Source organism: Taudactylus pleione, unplaced genomic scaffold (genome assembly GCF_031769625.1).
Source record: "Taudactylus pleione unplaced genomic scaffold, aTauple2 ptg000199l, whole genome shotgun sequence".
Lineage (NCBI taxonomy): Eukaryota > Metazoa > Chordata > Amphibia > Anura > Myobatrachidae > Taudactylus > Taudactylus pleione.
The window spans coordinates 4,754,861-4,776,244 of record NW_028284601.1 but is presented as its reverse complement, the minus strand read 5'-3'; the positions used below and the strand labels follow the sequence as shown (position 1 = coordinate 4,776,244).

General features: G+C 44.2%; 2 protein-coding genes across 10 annotated transcripts in view; both read left to right on the top strand.

Moving 5' to 3' along the window:
* LOC148518728 (rho GTPase-activating protein 11A-like) overlaps window positions 1-5,596 on the top strand; it is a 52,432-nt gene extending 46,836 nt beyond the window's left edge. For all 3 annotated transcript variants that reach the window (XM_088477050.1, XM_088477049.1, XM_088477051.1), the window contains exons 10-14: window positions 115-197; window positions 287-434; window positions 3,279-3,384; window positions 3,708-3,843; window positions 3,948-5,596. In XM_088477050.1, the coding sequence (XP_088333176.1) occupies window positions 115-197; window positions 287-434; window positions 3,279-3,384; window positions 3,708-3,843; window positions 3,948-4,846 (1,372 nt within the window). In that variant the 3' untranslated portion in view covers window positions 4,847-5,596. The remainder of the gene's footprint in view (window positions 1-114; window positions 198-286; window positions 435-3,278; window positions 3,385-3,707; window positions 3,844-3,947) is intronic.
* Window positions 5,597-5,950: 354 nt separating this feature from the next.
* Window positions 5,951-21,384, top strand: part of RYR1 (ryanodine receptor 1) — a 211,666-nt gene continuing 196,232 nt past the window's right edge. For 5 of the 7 annotated variants that reach the window (XM_088477043.1, XM_088477047.1, XM_088477044.1 and 2 more), the window contains exon 1: window positions 5,951-6,176. In XM_088477043.1, coding sequence (XP_088333169.1) covers window positions 6,129-6,176 — 48 coding nt within the window. In that variant the 5' untranslated portion in view covers window positions 5,951-6,128. The remainder of the gene's footprint in view (window positions 6,177-21,384) is intronic. The other 2 variants (XM_088477046.1, XM_088477045.1) reach the window with 1 other exon arrangement.

The following is a 21,384-nucleotide window of genomic DNA, read 5'->3' as shown; positions in this document are numbered from 1 at the left end:
AGTAGCTGATTGGGTACTTTGGGTAGCTCATCCACTTGTCCACTCTGTAGGAGTCTTGCTACAATCCCCACCCCCTAAGTATGTTATAACCTCACCATGCTTTCTCATTTATAGCAAATCTCTGAGGGAAGTTGTAGATGAGAATTTATCTAGCGAGGAATCGTATGAACCAAGTGGAACCCACTCTCCATTGCAAGGTTGGTGTGAAGGATCCTATACCAGGGGGTCTTGCATATAGACTACGAAACCATGTAACGTACATGTGTGTGTGTGATTCGTTCTTCAGATGACTCAGCCGGCGGGGAGGTGTTTACCAACTCACCAAGCCCCGGCAACTTCTTAGAACTCTGTTCAGGATCCGTACCAGCAACTCCAGAATCTTCCTCTCGACAAAAAGCCAGGAGCAAACGACGGAACAGCAAGAGAGCAAAGAGGTGAGGCGGTTAGGAATTGGGGGAAAGCGTCATGCTTTTCCTAACACTACATAGAGTATGGTCTCCATTTACTGCCATTCAATGAAGAGTATATTTTTAGTGCTGGCAAAGTCAACAACAGCAAGGAAAATACATATTTATATACAGTATTGTGCATGTATATTTTTTCGCATTTATGTAGTATTACACCTACATAGTATACATGACCTGACCACTGAATATGATCATAATACAATGGTGTTACACCCTATACAGACATAGGGGGTGAAGTATCAAACCTTCGAAAGAGGACAGGTGGAGAAGTTTTCCAAAGTGGCCAATCAAATTATAGTTATTTCACAGACCGAGCTAGATAAATGATAGCCAGAAGCTGTTTGGTTGTTATGGTGCAACTTCTTCATTTGTCCTCATTAGACGATTTGATGAATCTCCCCCACAAGACACTACACCTTCCAACATGACCTGACCACTGGACATGATCATGGCACAAATCTGTTACTCTTTACAAACATAGGAGACTACATTCCTCTACATGATCTGATCATAATGCATCTCTATTACACTCTATACCAGGGATGGGGAACCTCAGGCCCAGGGCCCTTATAAGGTCCCGCGGAATGATTTGGTCTGGCCCTCAGTTTTTTCTGCTAGCCTCATCTGGCTAGCAGGGTGCCTAGAATGGCACACTGCAGCCAGAATCTATGCAGCAGTGCCACCTGATGCGTCCTTAGGACGCTTCAGACGGTCACACTGCTGCCCTTACAGCTCCCCGGAGCATCCTCATGATGCTCTAGGCATTGCTGTAATCACCGGCGATTGTGGCCCCGCCCCATGTGACATCACATGGAGGGGACGTGGCATGCATCGGGCCTGCAAATAATGTTATATATATCAAAATGGCCCTCGGCAGAAAAAAGGTTCCCCACCCTTGCTCTATACAGACCTAGGGGTCTGTTCGTAGAGTAGAGACAAGCCCTGTATTGTGGGAATTGGGGCTTTTTTCTGCTTAGTGCTATTTGCAGAGCGGAGAAGTTAATTACTTTTCCAGTGGTACACCCGCTCCTTGGCTGACTCGCATCACGAATCATAAAAGAACGGAAAGCTCAGCTTTCCGTTACGCCGCTGTGTTCAGATTCGCCATCTCAGGTTAGCATAATCTGTACTACAATGCGAAAAGGACAGGGAAGCAGCTTACTTCCCTGTCTGTCGGCCTGCCGCTCGTTATAGCCCCGCCCCGTTATATCCAAGCAGCCTCTCCTGAACTGCGACGCCTGCGCATGTGCAAAATGGACCTGGCTGCCGACTCTAAGCTTCACAGGGGACCGCCGCTGAAGGCAGGACTGCCGGCTGCTTCGCCAGACGGGTAAGTATACATGAATTGCTAACAAAGCTCTAGAACGCATTGAACTGATGCGTTCTAGAGTAAAAAGTAGCAATTCAGTACTGCAAATCTACATGAATAGACTCCTTAGGACTCTACACACCAAATATGACCTGACCACTGTACATGATCATAATACACTTCTATTACACTGTATACACAAACATAGGACCCTACACCCCCAACATGACCTGACCACTGTACATGATCATAATACACTTCTATTACACTGTATACACAAACATAGGACCCTACACCCCCAACATGACCTGACCACTGTACATGATCATAATACACATCTATTACACTATATACAGACATAGGACACTACACCCCCAACATGGCCTAAACACTGTACATGATCATAATACACTTCTATTACACTGTATACAGACATAGGACACTACACCCCCAACATGACCTGACCACTGTACATGATCATAATACACATCTATTACTCTATACAGACATAGGATACTACACCCCCAACATGACCTGACCACTGTACATGATCATAATACAATTCTATTACACTCTAAGCCTGATTCATTACTGTACACAACTGCAAATGCAATAGCGATTACGCATGCAGTTCAACTGCGATAGTATGCTAATCCACGATCTCAATGCCCTCGCAACATAAAGACGTCCCCTTTACTTACCACACATCCGTAATGACTGCAAAACCATCGGTACAACCTTCGTTGCCTCACACACACTTGTGCACTTGATCAATGGACATGATCATAATACACATCTATTACACTCTATACAGATATAGGATACTGCACCTCCAACATGTCCTGACCACTGTACATGATCATAATACACTTCTGTTACACTCTATACAGACATAGGACACTACACCTCCCAGCATTAATTGCCCCATTCTCTCTGCTTGGAAGCCAACAAGTGATGGACTTTGTAAGAAACTCCAGTTAGCTATCCCTTAATGATGGCCAGGTTGGACTCTTATCAGAGCCCGTGTGCCTGCATCTTCACAATGGTAAATATGCCATATATATATATAATATAATATATATATATATATATAATTTTTTTTTAACATGTATAGGCTTCGTCCGTGGGCTGACCTAGTGCCTTGTCCTTCCTAATGACAGAGAGGATTCACTTTATTATTTATCCGGATGAGGCAGACATGCACAATACAGTTATATTATCACTTCCGCATCTATTAGGTGTCTCCTTTCATCAGCGCGCACACAGTGCAGAATAACTGCGACAGGTATTGTCTTAACAGTGAGCTTTAGCCTAATGTCCAGGGTTTAGTGTGTAAATGGACAAATCGCATAAATTGTAGCAATTAGTATTATATGATTTTGGGAGAAATATGGCATTTTTGACCACTCTTTTTTTTTTTTTTTCTGGTGATATTGGTGGTTCAGGTGTACGCCTGTATTATGAGAAGTCATTACGTTTGTTATATTTACTGCTATTATTAGGATGCAATCTGGTCAGATCCCTGTGTCGCCTGTTCTGTTGGACAGAAAGGAAAAGGTTCGGAATTCTCTTAGAATCTTCCAGAGAGCAAGAGCCGCCAAACAATCGGTAAGATGATTAACTGGATTGGTTTACGTGGGGTCAGTAGCGTGGCCTCACATTCTATGATAACCTATAAGTAAGGATCTGCTTTTTAAAAAAAATCTTTTTATAGTTTTTTTTTTTTTTTTTAAGATGCTTTATAATTATATAAAATTTCTAACATTGCTTAGTAGAAATTGTGGTCATTGCACCCAACGAAAAGTGTCATCTCGTGTTAAGTCCAGTTTTTATGGATCTGTACTGTTCATCCATTGAATAGTCCCAAGAAAGATAAACAGTCACCTTTTTTTTTTAGAGACTAGTCCATTTGCCTTTCATCTCTTTACCAGACACCTGAGAGCAAGGGGCTGGAGGAGAGCGGTTGGGACATGATGAAGAGAATGGTTACAGAAGCTTTGGAGGGGCCCATTTTCAATAGTAGAGACTTTCGAATGGCTGCTCTTACTCTAAAAGCTTCCAACAGTGGTGAGTTATCCAAGCTTTCTATCTACTGCACTTTAGAAATATCTTTGATTTGAGTTTATTAGGACAGGGGTCTTAGATTCTTACTTTACTGTGCTTTGCTTCAGTTAATGCCCCTGGGGCTAACTCTTCTTCAAGCCATCATCCACCATCTCCTTCACTGAGGTCCCCTCCTTCATGGAATGCGCTGGCTATGGACAGTGAGGACACAGAAGTGGAGTGTTCTAGAAAGCAACGCAGGGTATTACGTCGCTCTCTTAGCATGCCGGAGAATATTGTTGATTGTGCCAAGCCTGAAGGGGATCGAGAGATGGCGCATGGGAATAGTTTAAGCACCAGCACGGAAGATGGAACACAAGATGATGAGTTGAACAGCGAAAAGCAGCCTTTGATGGAAGTTCTAATCAAAGAAACATCCCACTCAATCCACAGCCAGGGCTCTGTTACAGATCTGAACTCTCTTCAGCCCGTTCAGACCCTGAGAAGACCTAATGGTCACACGTCACAATATCGAAGTGTACGGAAATTGGTTCTTAGCTTCCCTTGGGCACCTGGTGTTTTGGATCTGGATCCTCATCTGAAAGATTGGGAAGAGTTGGCCTCTCACCCCATTAAACGCAAGGGGGCTAGAAGGTTTGGGCGTTCACTAAGCCAAGAAAGCGGCCTGAGCACCAACATGGAGCGGCATAGAACAAACGATACAGATGGCTGTTCCGTGGTCAACAATACCACTACACAACCTTTAAGTGGCCGGAATCGGCAGGTCTTCGTCAGCCGTAAAAACATAACTTTAGCCCACTGGGGGCACCGAAGTTTGGATAATGGTCGCCAAGTACCTGTAGAGGAAGAGCCAGCAGATTCTGAATGTATACTACAACAACCCCTCTTAAACCTGGACAGGGACTCATCCACTTTCAAGGATGTGATTGGCGGTGAAACACCTCAGTACAGAGGTTCTCCTAAATCGCCAATTCCTGAAACCAGCAGTGACCCAGCCGATTTGTAAAATTTCAGAAAACCATGGAAGTAATGGGTATCAAATACTTACAGTATACTGCACATATCCATACTTGGCTGGTTAGTGAGGCCATAAGAGTATCTCAACACAGAGCTGGGACTGTGTTTTCTTAACCTTAAAGACTAATAAGTACACTTGCATTTTTTATACTATATTTAGGGTTTCATTATGTTAGCTGTGTAATACATCGTTTGAATAGTAATTATACACTAATGGTTAATTATCATGGCAGTGCTGATACGATGGTTCATACAGCAGTGTTTTATCGTAATGTTGGTAACTAAGCTCCATGTTTTTACTTCATGTACCAATCTACAGCGTTTGGGTGCAGCCATTTTGTAAACTGGATCAATATTTGTGACTACAGGCTATCAGTTCCCTGCAACTGGTGACATCACTGAGGTACGGAGTACAACATAGGTAGTATATCGGTGCAGTCCACAAGATGACTGCCTGCACTGTGTCTAGGGTGTGGGTACAACTTGGGTGTCTGACGACTTTGTAAATTTGACCAATGTTACCCAGAGTCCATTGCAGTCACAGTAGGAGGGGAGCCGCCTGCAAGTCAACTTTAGAGAAATGTGGCCATTCTGTATTAAAGAAATTTCTTGTCAATGTTTTTTTTACACGTTAGTCCTGACCTGTTTTGTGTGTGTTTTAAATCTTATTCATTTTTAAAAATTGTGATTGGCTAACAATAAATAACTTATTTTTGAACTGCGGCTCATTTAATGAATGTCTTATGTATATTTTTATATTCTGACGTCTAGAACAAAATTACTCCTAGGCACTTATTTAATTGAAAAAAAATAAAAAATGTTTGCAACCGATTCTTTTACACTCCATTTTTATATTCCCTATCTCCACTGAATTTATCTTTCCTGTAAAACTTTGATTAATCCACTTCTTCCATTTCGCATGATCACCGCGCTATCCTCCATGCTTTCCAGCTTTTCCTAATATTCTATTTCCTTTGCACCTATTACTGTGTTCTACCCTCCTTTGCCCTTTTCTAGACCCCCCTCCCCTGGACAGTTTGGCTGGTTCTAACCCAGCTCTCTCCAATCAGTGAGCAGAGGAGGGGTGCACAGGAGAGTCTGTCTGTATCTGTCTAGCTCTGTGTGTGTGTCATCTCCCCACACAGAGAGAGGAGAGTATCGCAGGCTCTCTCTCCCCCTTCAAATAACACGGATTACAGTTCGGTAATCAACACAAGCAAGCAACCCAAGGGGGCCATCCCCTACCAGACAGGAGGTTTCCCCCCAAAACCATGGCCGAAGGAGGAGAGAGTGAGGACGAGATCCAGTTCCTCAGGACAGTGAGTGTTAAAGTGCTGTTTATTTGTAGGAATGCTTTGGGATAATGCAAGTAAGCAGCCGTCTTTGCAGAGCACCTATTGGATTGTGTTTTTATACCTGACCTGGCAGCCGAAGAGTCTCTGCTATAGTCATTTGTACAATGAAGAGTTAACATGTCTGGGCAGAAGAGGTTAATTCATTGGAGGAAGACTATATAGCCTATCCTGGACACAGGCACCTGTTGGACTCCAATCACCACTGTGACAGGCTGCGGAGGGCTGGGGGAGTTGGGTCTCTGGGGAATGTGTGACTGACAGGGATCGAAATGGAAACATATCTAGTGTGTGAGTCTCCAGAACTACTTTAAGGAACAGGGTTGGGGAGGTGGGGGTGGTGGGTACGGTTTCGTGTAGCATTTAGAGAGTTAAATATCACACACATGTGGCAGATATGAGTCGTGGTGGGGATTAGATTGCTAGCTCTTAGGCGACGTAGCAATGCTCTGAATTTCAAATCTGTATGTAGGAAGCATTCAGATTGTACAATTTGAAATCTTAAACTACAGAATTAGAAGTTAAGTACAGTATTACCATTTATACTGTACTGCAATCAGCTAGCAGCTTAGTAATAGTCTTTTTATTAGGTAGCACTTCCTAAAAACTGTAAGGCCCGGGTATGGCCAATTACCTTCCCACACTATGGGCCTGATTCAGACCCGGACGCTATGCTGCGCTCGCATTGAGCGATTTTTCGCAATCTGCGCATGTGTATGAGTCGCAATGCACGTGTGCGAACCAGCCATTGCGATGGGAAAGTGCTCGCCCGTAGCCCGCAGTCGGGCCGCTATTTTGAGTGACAGTGCCGTTTGTGGGTGGTAACAGGGGAAGGTGCTTGAAAACGGGTGTGGATGTGCGAACGCAGGCGTGCCCGACCGTCAGAACGGCGTTTAATGGGTGTGCATAATTGGCAAAGTAGCGTCATTACACAAGTGACTGGGTTGCATTTTAGCCTGAACTGCTCGCAATGTTGTGGTGGGAAAAGGCTACCATAAGCACTGCGAGCAGCTCTGATGGCTCTCGATGTTCCCGATTTAATCCTACAAGTGCCGGAGATGACGTGTGTTGCGAGTGGCAAAGGGGCGTCTTTATACAGGTGCGAGCGCATAGTGCGGCCGCTCGCTATTACTTAGTGGGCGGCTTTGCGAGCACGTGAATTAAATAGCCGGCCCCTTTTAGCCAGCGAGCGAACGCAAATAGCGTCCGGGTCTGAACCAGGCCCTCTATCCGGTCACTGTATATATGCGGTGGGCAATGACAAGCCTACATAGGGTTTTGTGGCTATTATTTTGTAAAACCACAAATAATTCAAACCCTTATTATGAGATTAGTTTTACACACTCACCTGGGCGCTATCTCAAACACACATTCTTACTGAAGATTTGCTATGATAAACTTTACTTTACAATGACTTGTGTACTTGGTTTTGACACTATGTAGCAGATGCCTGGTAGAAGGTACAGTAGCTGAATGTAACAAGGTAGAGGTCTGAACTTGACGTCCTATAGAGATGCATGTGGCAATCTCCTGTATCCGTGTGAGAGGAGCTTTGCTGCTCTGTACTGCTGGTGTATCCTGCCTCTAACACTGTCTAAAGTTGGGTACACACTATACAATGTGTGACCCAGCAACAGAGCGGTGCATTACGCACGCCATACACACGGCACGATCCGGTGTACAACAGGGCGATGTGTTAGTACATGCTACGTGTAACTGCATGGCGTCGTTCATTGCATCATCCCATCTGCTGTGTAGGATAGCAGATGGAACGATGCCATGAACAATGGCCGCCCGCGCCAACAATGGATCGGGAGTGCACACTATACGATGTGAGTGATATATTGTTCCATGTTCTATATAGTGTGACATATCGGATATATTCATAGTGTGTATCCAGCTTAACTCTGCGGCTTCCCACGTGTTCTCCATTGCCTAATGACATCATAATGCACCACCAAAAAGCCCTGCCAGGTCTGCCATAGTCACACTGATGGACTGGTCACTCTATCTCACAAGGGGCGGGATGTACTATTGGCGATATGCGGTCAAACCCCTGAAAATGCCATTTTCAGGGGTCCCTCTATTGCAAAGGACAACTCTTATCGGGAGAGCTGTCATTTGCGATTTTAATTGCATTTCTAGGTACATGCGGCGGTATGGCATCACATGGTGGGATTTCCTGTATTGGGCATGTGATGCCTAGTACATCCCGCCCAAGATCAGCTGACATTATCCTGAAAAGCCCTGTACAGCTGTCCACCTTCTGTTTTTTGTTTTTCATTCACTCGAAAATGCAATATATAGTAGATGACTGGGAGGTGAAGAAAGGTCACATTATGCCAAAATCTAGTCAATTGTGCAATTAAAAACTACAGTATGCTTAGACAACCCATGGTGCCCATCCTTCTTGCTTCGGTACAAATCCAGTATGCCATGATGAGACCTGTAGTCCACAATATTTGGAGAGACACAGGGCGGGATGCTATGCTATTGGGTACATACCGAGGTTGATTACCGCGATATGTAATGCATATAGAAATGCAATGAAAATCGCAAACGACATCTCTCCTGAGAAGAGCCATCCTTTGCAATGCCCTAGCATAGAGCGACTTCCGGGTTTAACACCCAGTAGTCCCTCCGGTATCGTCCTGCGTACGTGGGCTGTGGGGAGAGATGGGAGGGATCCGATTGGATCCCTCTCAGGGGTGGCGTCCCGAAAAGAAGCCCATAGACTTTTATTGGGTAATGCCACCTGGAGATGGCGTTACTCACCAGTGCTTTGTACATATAGAAAATGCGGTAAAACCCCCGAAAATGCAGTTTTACTGCATTTTGCCCTTTGATACATCCCGCCCACAGTCTGGGGATGTAGTCAGGAGGCAGACGGACTAAATGCCGGCTTCCCGACTCTATAATCCTGGCAAGGTACTAATGACAGGCGTCAAAACATCAACGCCTGTCATTATACATACGCCGGGAGCCCGACGCCCAGGATACCGAATGAAGGTAAGATGGGCGCGGATAGCCACGTGGGGGAGGGTTAGGTTTTAGGCCTCCCGGGAAAAATGAGGGTTAGGCTAGGGGAAGGGTGGATTTGGTATAGGCACTTGGGGGGGTCAGGGTTAGGCAGGCACTTGGGGGGGAGGTTAGGGTTAGGCACCCCTAAGGGAGGGTTAGGGGGTAAAATTTGGTTAGTTAATACTTACCATTTTAACGATCGGGATCTTCACCCCTACCGGGCTGCTTCTGTCGGGAATTGAACAGTCGGCCATGCGGCCGGCGGTAATACCTATTACACCCACAGTCTGGTATATTACAGGGAGTTCCTAGCCTCAACTGCTGCTTGTGCCTTTGGGATCACTCTTTTTGACACAGATTAAATAATCATGAATTCTGTTAGATTAAATTGTGTTCTTATTAGGAGATCTAGAAAACATGCACTAGTGAGGTCAAGTTTCAGGATCATACATCTCTATAATTATATGTACTATACATGTCTATTATTAACTTTAGATTTCCTCAGCATACAACATACAAGGCTGTCACATTCTAACCTAAATAGCTATCTCTCACTATGGTGCTCTTTTTCTGTACAACATGCACTACTCCTTACTCTCACCCGAATATGAATATATATTTTTCTGTTTAGTTTTATCCCAGTCCCTGGGTCTATCTCCATAACCTGTATTTACTGCAAACTCTCTGCATATAGCTCTGTATCACCTGTATATAGTACGGTGTGTCTGGGTGTATCAGATGCAGTGTCTCTGGGTGTTTCTCTGTATCACCTGTATATAGTACGGTGTGTCTGGGTGTAGCTGATGCAGTGTCTCTGGGTGTATCTCTGTAACACCTGTATATAGTACGGTGTGTCTGGGTGTAGCTGATGCAGTGTCTCTGGGTGTATCTCTGTATCACCTGTATATAGTACGGTGTGTCTGGGTGTAGCTGATGCAGTGTCTCTGGGTGTATCTCTGTATCACCTGTATATAGTACGATGTGTCTGGGTGTAGCTGATGCAGTGTCTCTGGGTGTATCTCTGTATCACCTGTATATAGTACGGTGTGTCTGGGTGTAGCTGATGCAGTGTCTCTGGGTGTATCTCTGTATCACCTGTATATAGTACGGTGTGTCTGGGTGTAGCTGATGCAGTGTCTCTGGGTGTATCTCTGTATCACCTGTATATAGTATGGTGTGTCTGGGTGTAGCTGATGCAGTGTCTCTGGGTGTATCTCTGTATCACCTGTATATAGTACGGTGTGTCTGGGTGTAGCTGATGCAGTGTCTCTGGGTGTATCTCTGTATCACCTGTATATAGTACGGTGTGTCTGGGTGTAGCTGATGCAGTGTCTCTGGGTGTATCTCTGTAACACCTGTAGATGGTGCAGAGCCTCTGGGTGTATCTGTGTTTCCTGTATCTAGTGCATATAGCGCCCGATTCATCGCGGATTGCAACACCATATGCAGATCGACTAATGGTTCGTACTACACATGCACCGCAGTGCGCATACACCGGTCAGAATTGCGATGGCATATAGATCACGCACGCAGATAGAAAGCCATCGCAGAGTGAGTTTTGGGACATCATCATTTGGGGGGTGGTGACGTAGGAGTGGTGTGAGAATTGCAGGCGTGCCTGTCCGTTTGAACGCCATTTCCTGGGAGTGCATAAATTAGCCACTGTGATTGCCTATGCAGCTTGAATACTCAATGTGTGCGACGAGACTTGCAATTTCGGAGACAGGTCAGACCTGCTGTAATTCTGCATGAGAGGCAGATGTTACTCGCTCTTACCGATAAATACGCAGGACTGTGAGGGCTTACGGATATGAGAAAGCAGTAGTGGGCGTCTCTATGCTGGCTGAGCAGTTGCAAACATCACCATATTTTCGCAGCAGAACTGCGTGCGATTGCAATAGCGATCCGTAATTGATCAGGCCCATATTGCAGAGTCTCCGGGTGTATTTCTGTGTTACCTGTATCTAGTGCAGCGTCTCAGGGTGTATACCTGTGTTACTAGTATCTAGTGCACAGTCTTTGCACTATATACAGGTGTTACAGAGATAGTCTCTGGATGTATCTCTGATACCTGTATATAGTGCAGAGTATCTGGGTGCATTTCTTTGTTACCTGTATCTAGTGCATATAGTGCACAGTCTCTGGCTGTATCTGTGATACCTGTATATAGCGCAGAGTATATGGGTGTATCTCTATATCACCTGTATCCACAGCCATGGCCAAAAGTTTTGAGATTGACACAAGTATTGGTTTTCACAAAGTTTGCTGCTTCAGTGTTTTTAGACCTGTTTGTCAGATGTTACTATGGTATACTGAAGTAATATTACAAGCATTTCCCAAGTGGCAAAGGCCTTTGTTGACAATTACATTAAGTTTATGCAAAGAGTCCAATATTTGCAGTGTTGACCCTTCCTTTCCAAGACCTCTGCAATTCGCCCTGGCATGCTGTAAATCAACTTCTGTACCACATACTGCCTGATGGCCACCCATTCTTGCCTAATCAATGCTTGGAGACAGAATTTGTGGGTTTTTTAACGATCGGGATCTTCACCCCTGCCGGGCTACCTCTGTCGGGAATTAAACCGTCGGCCATGCGACATCCTCCAAAAGCAACTTCTCCCAACCATCCAAGAACAGTTTGGAGACTAACAATGCCTTTTCCAGCATGATGGAGCACCTTGCCATAAGGCAAAAGTGATAACCAAGTGGCTCGGGGAACAAAACATCGAAAATTTGGGTCCATGGCCAGGAAACTCCCAGGACCTTAATCCCATTGAGAACTTGTGGTCAATCCTCAAGAGGCGGGTGGACAAACAAAAACCCACAAATTCTGACAAACTCCAAGCATTGATTAGGCAAAAATGGGCGGCCATCAGTCAGTATGGGGCCCAGAAGTTGATTGACAGCATGCCAGGGCGAATTGCAGAGGTCTTGGAAAGGAAGGGTCAACACTGCAAATATTGACTCTTTGCATAAACTTAATGTAATTGTCAACAAAAGCCTTTGACACTTAGGAAATGCTGTAATTTTACTTCAGTATACCATAGTAACATCTGACAAATAGGTCTAAAAACACTGAAGCAGAAATCTTTGTGAAAACCAATCCTTGTGTCATTCTCAAATCTTTTGGCCATGGCTGTGGTGCAGTGTCTCTGGATGTATAGCTGTGATACCTGTAGATAGTTTGGTGTATCTCTGTGTCACCTGTATCTAGTACAGAGTACTGGGTGAATATCTGTTTTACCTATATCTAGAGCATATAGTGCAGAGTATCTGGGTGTATCTCTGGAACACATGTATCTAGTGCAGGGTCTCTGGGTGTATCTGTGTCACCTGTATCTAGTGCAGGGTCTCTGGGTGTAGCTCTGTTACTTGTATACAGTATAGTGTGGTGAATCTCTGTAACACATGTATATAGTGCAGGGTCTCTGGGTGTATCTGTGTCACCTGTATCTAGTGCAGGGTCTCTGGGTGTATCTGTGTCACCTGTATCTAGTGCAGGGTCTCTGGGTGTATCTGTGTCACCTGTATCTAGTGCAGGGTCTCTGGGTGTACTGTATATCTGTGACACCTGTATCTAGTGCAGAGTATCAGGGTGTATCTTTGTTACCTGTATAACAGTATAGTGCTCTGTATCTCTGTAACATGTACAGTATATAGTTCAAAGTGTTAGGGTGTATCTGTTACTTGTATCTAGTTCATAAAGTGCAGAGTCTCTGGGTGTATCTCTATGACATATTTATACAGTATAGTGTAGAGTCTCTTGGTGTATCTCTGTTACACCTGTATATATAGTGCACAGTCTCTGGGTGTATATCTGTGCCACCTGTATATAGTGCACTGTCTGGCTGTTTATAGTGCAGAATATCTGAACAATATACATCTGTTTCAGTAATACACCCAAAGTGTCTGGGTGTATCTCTATGACATATTTATACAGTATAGTGCAGAGTCTCTGGGTGTATCTCTGTGACACCTGTATATAGTGCAGAGTCTCTGGGTGCATCTCTGTGACCACTATACAGTATAGAGTGTAGTGTCTCTGGGTGTATCTCTGTGACACCTGTATATAGTGCACAGTCTCTGGGTGTATATCTGTGCCACCTGTATCTAGTACAGTCTCTCTGGTTGTATTTGTCTTACCTGTATCTAGTACATAAAGCACCGAGTCTCTGGGCATATCTCTAGCTGTACCTAATGCAGAGACTCTGGGTGAATCTCTGTGACACCTATAGATTCAGCAGTATATTTGTGTGCACCTGTAGGTGGTGCACTGTTTCTAGGTTGTATCTCTGACACCTGTATTTAATGCAGAGTTTCTGGGTGTATCTCTGTGACATCTGTATATAGTGCAGCTTCTCTGGGTAGATCTCTGTGACACCTATGTATAGTTTCTGGGAGTGTGTATAAATAAATATAATATATATTTATTTACATGCACATATACATACACACACACACACCCCTATATACCGTTTTTGACCTCTTCCCCCCCCCCCCCCCATATGCTTTTAGAGCTAGACCTCGTGCGTTAATTCCAGGCCCAGCTTACGGTCCCTCCCTCGTGCTGTCAGCAGAAGAGGAGATGTTTCACCTGATCTATAAAAAGACAATTTGAAGCCTGAGAGAACAGGAGAGAAGATGTGGCCTAAATTTATTTTGTTACAAGTAGAAAGGAGCAGGTGGCACCTCCCTCATAGTAACATTTCCAGTATTCCTATTACACAGTGTCCATGCCTCCGACATACACATCATCTATATAGTATGTACTAACATCAATTGGTCTGACAGGTGTCTATAGATCAATCGTATAACCTGACCCAGACCAACCTCTATCTACATCATCAAATCAATATACCCAGTATCTCTTAGACACATGTGGGTTATGTTTCTTGCAGCTGAAGGATAACCTATCACTTCTGAAATATTAATCCTGTTTGCTTTACTTGGATTATCTATATATGGCGTTAGCTGTTAGCATTGCTGGAGACTGATCTTCTGATCCCTCCCTGACCGGTTCTCCTTCTCTCATTGATTATATTTCTGAACATGCTCAGCCTGACAGCCGCGCCTGCGCAGTGATTATGGGGCAGATTTATCAAAGTTTGGAGAGAGATAAAGTACCAACCAATCAGCTCCTGTCACTTTACAGGCTATGGACACCATTTATCAACAAACCTAAATACCAGTGGCATATTTAGTTTAACAAATATGACACTGCTATTCATCATTACTTACCTCGCTGGCGAGGTCCAGCGACGTCCCTCTCCTTGGCGATGTCCTCCTATCGCTGCCAGCGACTGGCTTCTATGCTATGCACGACGGTCAGACTGCACATGTACATGACTGATTCACCTGGCAGGTACCCAGCGGTGCCTGGAAGGCTTCGCTAAAGCCAGAACGGCTTCTGCCGGGTCCCCATTGCTCTCGCAATCTAAAAATGGAGAGAGCGATGCAGGACAAACGGCTGTTTAATGAATACTGAAAGGATGACAACCCCTTTTAGTTATGTATCATTGTTAAATGGGGCCCTGTGTTTGAAAAATGACAGTTACGAATTGATTGGTTGGTACTTTCTTCACTTTATATTTCACCAAGCTTTGATAAATCTCCCCCTATGCCGGGTAAGAACTCAGAAGTACATCGATAGTGACAGGGGCGTCTTAAGAGAGGAGGGGGCCCGTGTGCACTCCCTGTCTCCCTGGTGGCCGGCAGCCGACTGACGTGGCTAGCTAGCCTCCAGAGCCTTAGTAGACTCCGGGCACTAGAGTGTGTCCGGAGTCTACTGCACATGCGCAGAACACCGGAAAATGGCCACGGCGGCCATTTTCCCGGTGTTCTGAGCAGCGCAGACACCCGATGTGGGACCACGGACAGGTAAGTCTAAAATCATATGGGTGCAGTGTGTGCGGCGCGGGGCCCCCCTGGACCCGTGTGCCCCGCACACACTTTACCCATTATAGATACGCCACTGGATAGTGATTACTGTCACTTTACTAAAGACCCCTCGTCTGGGCAGGCTCGTACCACAGCCGCTCATCCCTGCGATGAGTTTCTTTTGATTAGTAACGAAAAATGATTTCCTCTCTGTTTGACATGTGGTGATAGAAATTTACCGAGCCAAACTGCTTTCTTTGTTAAATAGAGACCCTTTTTGTCCTTATATAAATGTAGCCTGTGGCCTTGTTCATTTATTAAAGGTGAGTGTAAAGATTTTTTTAACTCCCTCATAACAGCAGGCGATCTACACACGTATGCCCGTGCTCCCATTTATCATTTTGTAAGACGGTTACGTTTTAATTTAATCATTTATTAATTTATTGAAATACATACAGAAGGTTTCCATTTTATGCCAAATATTTCACCAGATACACCAGTGGATTGTAAACTCGATCCTGAAGGCACCACAGCAGTCCAGGTTTTAAGGCTATCCATGCTTGAGCACAGATAGTTAAATCAGATTGACTGAGGTGCTAATTAAGCCAGCTGTACTGAAGCATGGATAGCCTTTAAACCCGAGTTTCCCAAACTCTGCCATTACAGTCCAGGTTTTAAGGATATCCATGCTTGAGTCCAGATGATTGAATCAAATTGACTGAGGTGCTAATTGAGTCACCTGTGCTCAAGCAAGAATAGCCTTCAAACCTGGACTGTAATGGTGGAGTTTGGGAACCTTCTCCTTTAATCCTCGACTGACAAGGGTGCCTTGAAGAACGAGTTTGGGAACTACTGCTATACACAAACTACAGGATGATTTTCTGAGGATGAGATGAAGGGGAAACTATGCCAAATGTCAATCTTATTTTATTTCTCCACACCACTAACACCGGTTTGAAACTGATTTTGTCCTCCAACATAACAGATTTATAATCCCGCGGTTTGGAGGATTAAAATTTCAAATTGCCGCTAATGTGCAGCAATACAAAATCCCAAATCACCGGCAAATTTTGTGAGCGGCGAAACATCTTAAATGCATAGAACTTGAGCTATCTGGCCAGTGGGAGGAGGGACTTAGACTGCACACACTAATTATGAACATCATAAGAGGAGCTACCATGCTGAGACTTGTAGTACAATACAGGAAAAAGAAAATGCAGATGTCCACTCTAAGCACAACAATAGAATAATTTATCTTAGTGCTTAGGGGTCAATTCTATTCCGTGCTACGATCTCGCCAGTACGAGTCATTGCGGCAGTGGCCGCACATTACGGAGCCCGGATTCGCCAAATTTTGCTCGCAGCCCCATAGGGCAGCGAGAAAAGTTTGGCAAATTCAGGATTGAGTCGGGCTGCGAAGGGTGCACTGTTTTAACGCCGTTGCAACGGCACACCGCACACTTTGCGCGGAATAGGATTGACCCCATAGAGTACAGAGCACGGTTGCGCCCTGTTCCGGCCCTATCCACTGAGAAGGATAGGGCTTCTCCATTAAGTACAGCAGTGATTGGGTGTCCGATGGACTACATATACTGTGCAAGGTGCCCGCTGGCGCATCGGGTGCTGCAACAGCAGTCCTGGCTGTAGGGTGCTGTTCCAGGTATGCCCTCTGTGTTACAGCCCCGGTCGACCCTAGCTAGTAACGGTCCTGTTAGTGTGCACCTGCATTGTCTTGTGCTGCTATCTGGCCATTCACAGCATAATAGGGAGGCACAATGCACTTAGTATCGGGGCAAAAACCGTTCATAATCTTTATAGGGACATTATTTCATATATATTATGGGCTTCAATTTCCAAGTAGTTCTATAAGAAGATGATATTTTTACAGTATAAGGGGGCAATAATATTTGAATGTTAATGGATGCGATATGTAATGATGGCGCAATATGAATGGCTATGTACATGCTGGCACTTGCAGTGCTTCAAGGGTGCACTGTAAATGGTGCCCTCATCATGACTAAATATTTTTCCCCATTAACGTTCAAAATGTTATTGCCCCTGTAATATTGTATGAATAGAATCATGCCTATATGTCATAAATAGTGATTTGATAAAGTGAATAGACTATTTTTTGCCCTCTTAATTAAGGAACTTTCATTGCCAGCATAATTTATAAGCGTATTATATCTATGTTGTGAATGGGCAGACACTTAAAATTTCATACAGTTTGAGCAACCTTGCCATGTACATTACACTTACTGTACATTACTTTACTTTCTATTCTCATGTGACTTAGGTTGCGATTTTACAAAGCGCCATAATAAAATTGACTTTGCGTTCAGAACGTGTTAAAGATCAGGTCTGCAATTTGCGATGTGCAGGAAATAATGACCATGAGGATAAGGACAGAAGATAATTTGCCTATTGATGGTTAAGTGAGGATCCTGGTCATGGGAACAGCTGCTGAAAGGTTACTATGGCAACGTCATAGCCCTGACTGTGGTTCGGAGCTGCTGCCAGTTTGAGACCCTGACCATCATCATTTTAGGACGTGTGACACCTTGTCATTCCTGACTTGATTTATGTGTAAGGCCCCAGAGTAGTAGAAAATATCTGTGTATGCTGATAATACTGTAAGGATAGTTAAAAACAAAAAATATATTGTGTACACACACTTTTATTCTTGTCTGGTTCAGAATTTTCATTGGGAAAAAAACAAACATTAAGTATTACAGGTTGAGTCTCCCATATCCAAAATGCTTGGGACCAGGGGTATTTTGGATAATGGAATATTCCATATTTTGGAATATTTGCATATCATAATGAGATATATTGGGAATAGGACCCACATATACACCCAGAATGCATTTATGTATTATATACACCTTATACACATATCCTGCAGGTAAGTTTATGCAATATATTCAATAATTTTGTGGCTGAAACAAAGTTTGTGTACAGAAATTAAATGCATTTATGTTTCATATACACCTTATACACAGAGCCTGAGGCTAATTTTATACAATATTTTAAATTTGTGCCTTTAGACAAAGTTTGTGTACAGTGAACCATCAAAAATCAAAGGTTTCATTATCTCGGTCATGCCAAAGAATATTTGGATATAGGAGACTCAACCTGTACTTTCTGGAAAATGGTTACATTTATTATCGCAATACAAATTTTGTAATTGTTTTTTAGTTGTTGTTTCTTTTAACTGCCCTGACAGCTGAGCCATATTACAGAATAAATGTCATTTTGCCAAAAGGACCAGTCTTTAATAAATTGTTCCATTATAAATTAGTTAAAAAAAAAAAACCCACCCTTACTACTACTGTATTTTCTGCTCTTACACATAGCGGGGGCAGCAGTTTTATGGGCTGAATTAAAATTGGTGAGCAAGCCTGAATATTCCCTAGAAACGTGGTGCAATTCAGTGGCAAACGCAGGATTTCTAGAGGGGGGTTTCCAAATGCTTGATTTTAGAGTGAGTGTGGCCAGTCCATGAAGAGGGCAGAATTAGCCCTTATCCAGCTTTAATATGTTACATACAAAGTGTATTGCGTGTAATAATTCCAGCATATACAGGACCAGCGATCACAGTAAGCCATTAGATGCGGCAGTAGGTCCATCCTGTCTGAGCAGAATGCTTTATGTCAGATGTGGGCACCATACCTGCGCATTGGAGCAAGTTTGGGAGTCTGGGGGAGCAGCAGAAGAACCTAGCACTGCCCTGGACACATATGTACATATTGGTCTCCTTATGTACTGGATAGTGTATTATCATACAGTATTAATTATTAACCCTATTGATGGTCTATAGCCGTGCACCCCTATCAGTGTGTGTTTTCCACATCTCCTAGTTGGTGCACAAGTATATATGCGCATTTTAAAAGATCCACAGGTGGTGCTAATCATTTCATTTGTAATACTGAGAGGAACATGCAGCACTTGTGACATTCTATTATATTACTATTTCTATTGTGGTCATGGTGTGTGCTGGGGAGGGGGGGTTTCCAGGTAGACTGAAACCCCCCCTGCATTTGCATATGTAATTGAGGCATGAGACACAACAATGAATATAAGTGCTACAGTCAGGGCCGTAGCTAGGGTAGTGCGGCCGGTGCCATCGCACAGGGCACCACAGGTCAGGGGGCGCTGTTTGGGCCTGTCAAATTTCTGTTTATTATCATTCTTTCTTGTAGCTTCCTCTTATTTCATCCCCAGCATCTCCTGGCCTCCCCTATCTCTTCCCTGGCCCTTCCCCATGACGCCATGGCTCTTTTTTGAGTGCATTATGTCCCTTTAAAAAATGAGGGGGGCGCCAATGCTCTTTCTGGCACAGGGCAGCAAAAAGCCTAGTTACGGCTCTGGCTACAGTCATTTTATAATGTGATCATGTGCGGTGTTGGGAACGGCCCGGTTAATTTCCATATCAATTTGTTATTTTTTAGGCAGCAAACTCCAAATTATCGGTTGGTCCAGATCCTACAGCTGGATATGCAATTTACTTGAGATCTTTATCTCTCCAATTCTCAGTGACCATTACAAACCATATAAGTTTTGGGCTATTCTGATGGGAATCGGTATGAAATACAGCCGGCCGCATGGCCGGCGGTTAGATTCCCGGCAGCCGCAGCCCGACATCAGCAGAAATCCCGGCAGCGGAAGCCCGACAGCGCTGGAAATACCGATCGTGGATAGGTAAGTATTGTCTAACCTAACCCTAACCCTCCTTAGGCGTGCCTAACCTTAACCACCCCCTTCCCCGCTGCCTAAACCTAAGTCCCCCGGGGGGGTGCCTAACCCTAAGTCCCCCCCCCCCCGGGGTGCCTAACCCTAATCCTCCCTCCCCCTAGCCTAACCCTAACCCTCCCGGGGGGGTGCCTAACCCTTAGTCCCCCCCGGGAGCCCTAAACCATATCCCGGCATTTCACCCTTGCCGGGATATGACAGTCGGGAAGCCGGCTGCCGGTATTTAGGCAGTCGGCTTCCCGATTGCATACCTTCTGATGTATATAGAGGTCTTGCCTCTGCTAGGAAGACTTGGGGTCAGTAATAAATGGCTATAGATCTGCTGTCAGACCACCCAGAGTTGGGTTTCTTTCAGGCAGCTGCTGTACAACCTATTGTGTGACATGCGTGTACAGCCATCATTGCTGTGCCTAGCCATTCTGCTGCTTGCAACTGAACCAACAAGCTGTTATGGGACAATAACTCCTTTCCTGTCTGAAATATCAGAATTTAATGTGCATATGACGGGCTTGCATTAGATGTGTTACGTAATCTCAATGTCATTGTTCATTTTACATATTGTCGAGTTTGACCGTTCCTGAGTATTAATCATTCTTACACAGTGACAGGCTCCCACATACAATAAATACCCTCCAAACTGAAATAAAAAAGGTTTCCGTTTTATATAGGGGTAGAAAAGTGCAATGGTTTGTAATGGTCACTGAGAATTAGAGAGATAAAGATCTCAAGTCATTTACATAAAGGTCGACAGTAAAAAAAGATTGTTGTTCAGAAGGTCGACACTTTAAGGTTGACTGGTCCTGAATGTCGACAATCAAAAGGTCAACGTGTTCATTAGGCCGTCCATCATTCTGTAGACATGTATTCAGGTTGACAGGGTTGAACGGTCAATAGATTGAAAAGGTCGACCTGTAACATGTCGATGTTAAAATGTCTACACTTTTAAATATTATTTTGTCCTTAATGATTTATTGCGTGCAATATTGGCACTTGGCACACCATAACGGTCTACCATCATAGTATGTAATGAGGATAATAAATGTAGGGTGTGGCTTGTAAAATTAGGGGTGTAGCTTGTGGCATCCCTTATTCTTTGTAATATCGATACACACTTGCAGGAGTGGGATATCAAGGTATGTGCAGCACAGTCTAAGGGACCTATTCATTATAATGCCCAAATAAATAATCTCTCATCAATGATATTTGCAGTGATTTGGGAGCTGCTGGCGATCATTGCCATGACAGCTGTCCCAGCAATTGATGTACTCTTCTGTCCCTGTGGGGTTTCTGTGCATGTGCGATCTTCGGTCACCAATGTGCACGGTGAGGGGCATGGATCCATCGCCGCACTCTGCAGGACCTGAAGATGGCATTCATTATCATAGTCCACTTTTTAGTTTTCGAAGCCTGATAAATATCACATTTGCAACTCACTCCCAGATTTTGAATGGGGATGGCAGTGTGCTCCGCATAAAGTTAATGGTTATGAGAGGCTTCATAAATAGGCCTCTAAGTATGATGAGGA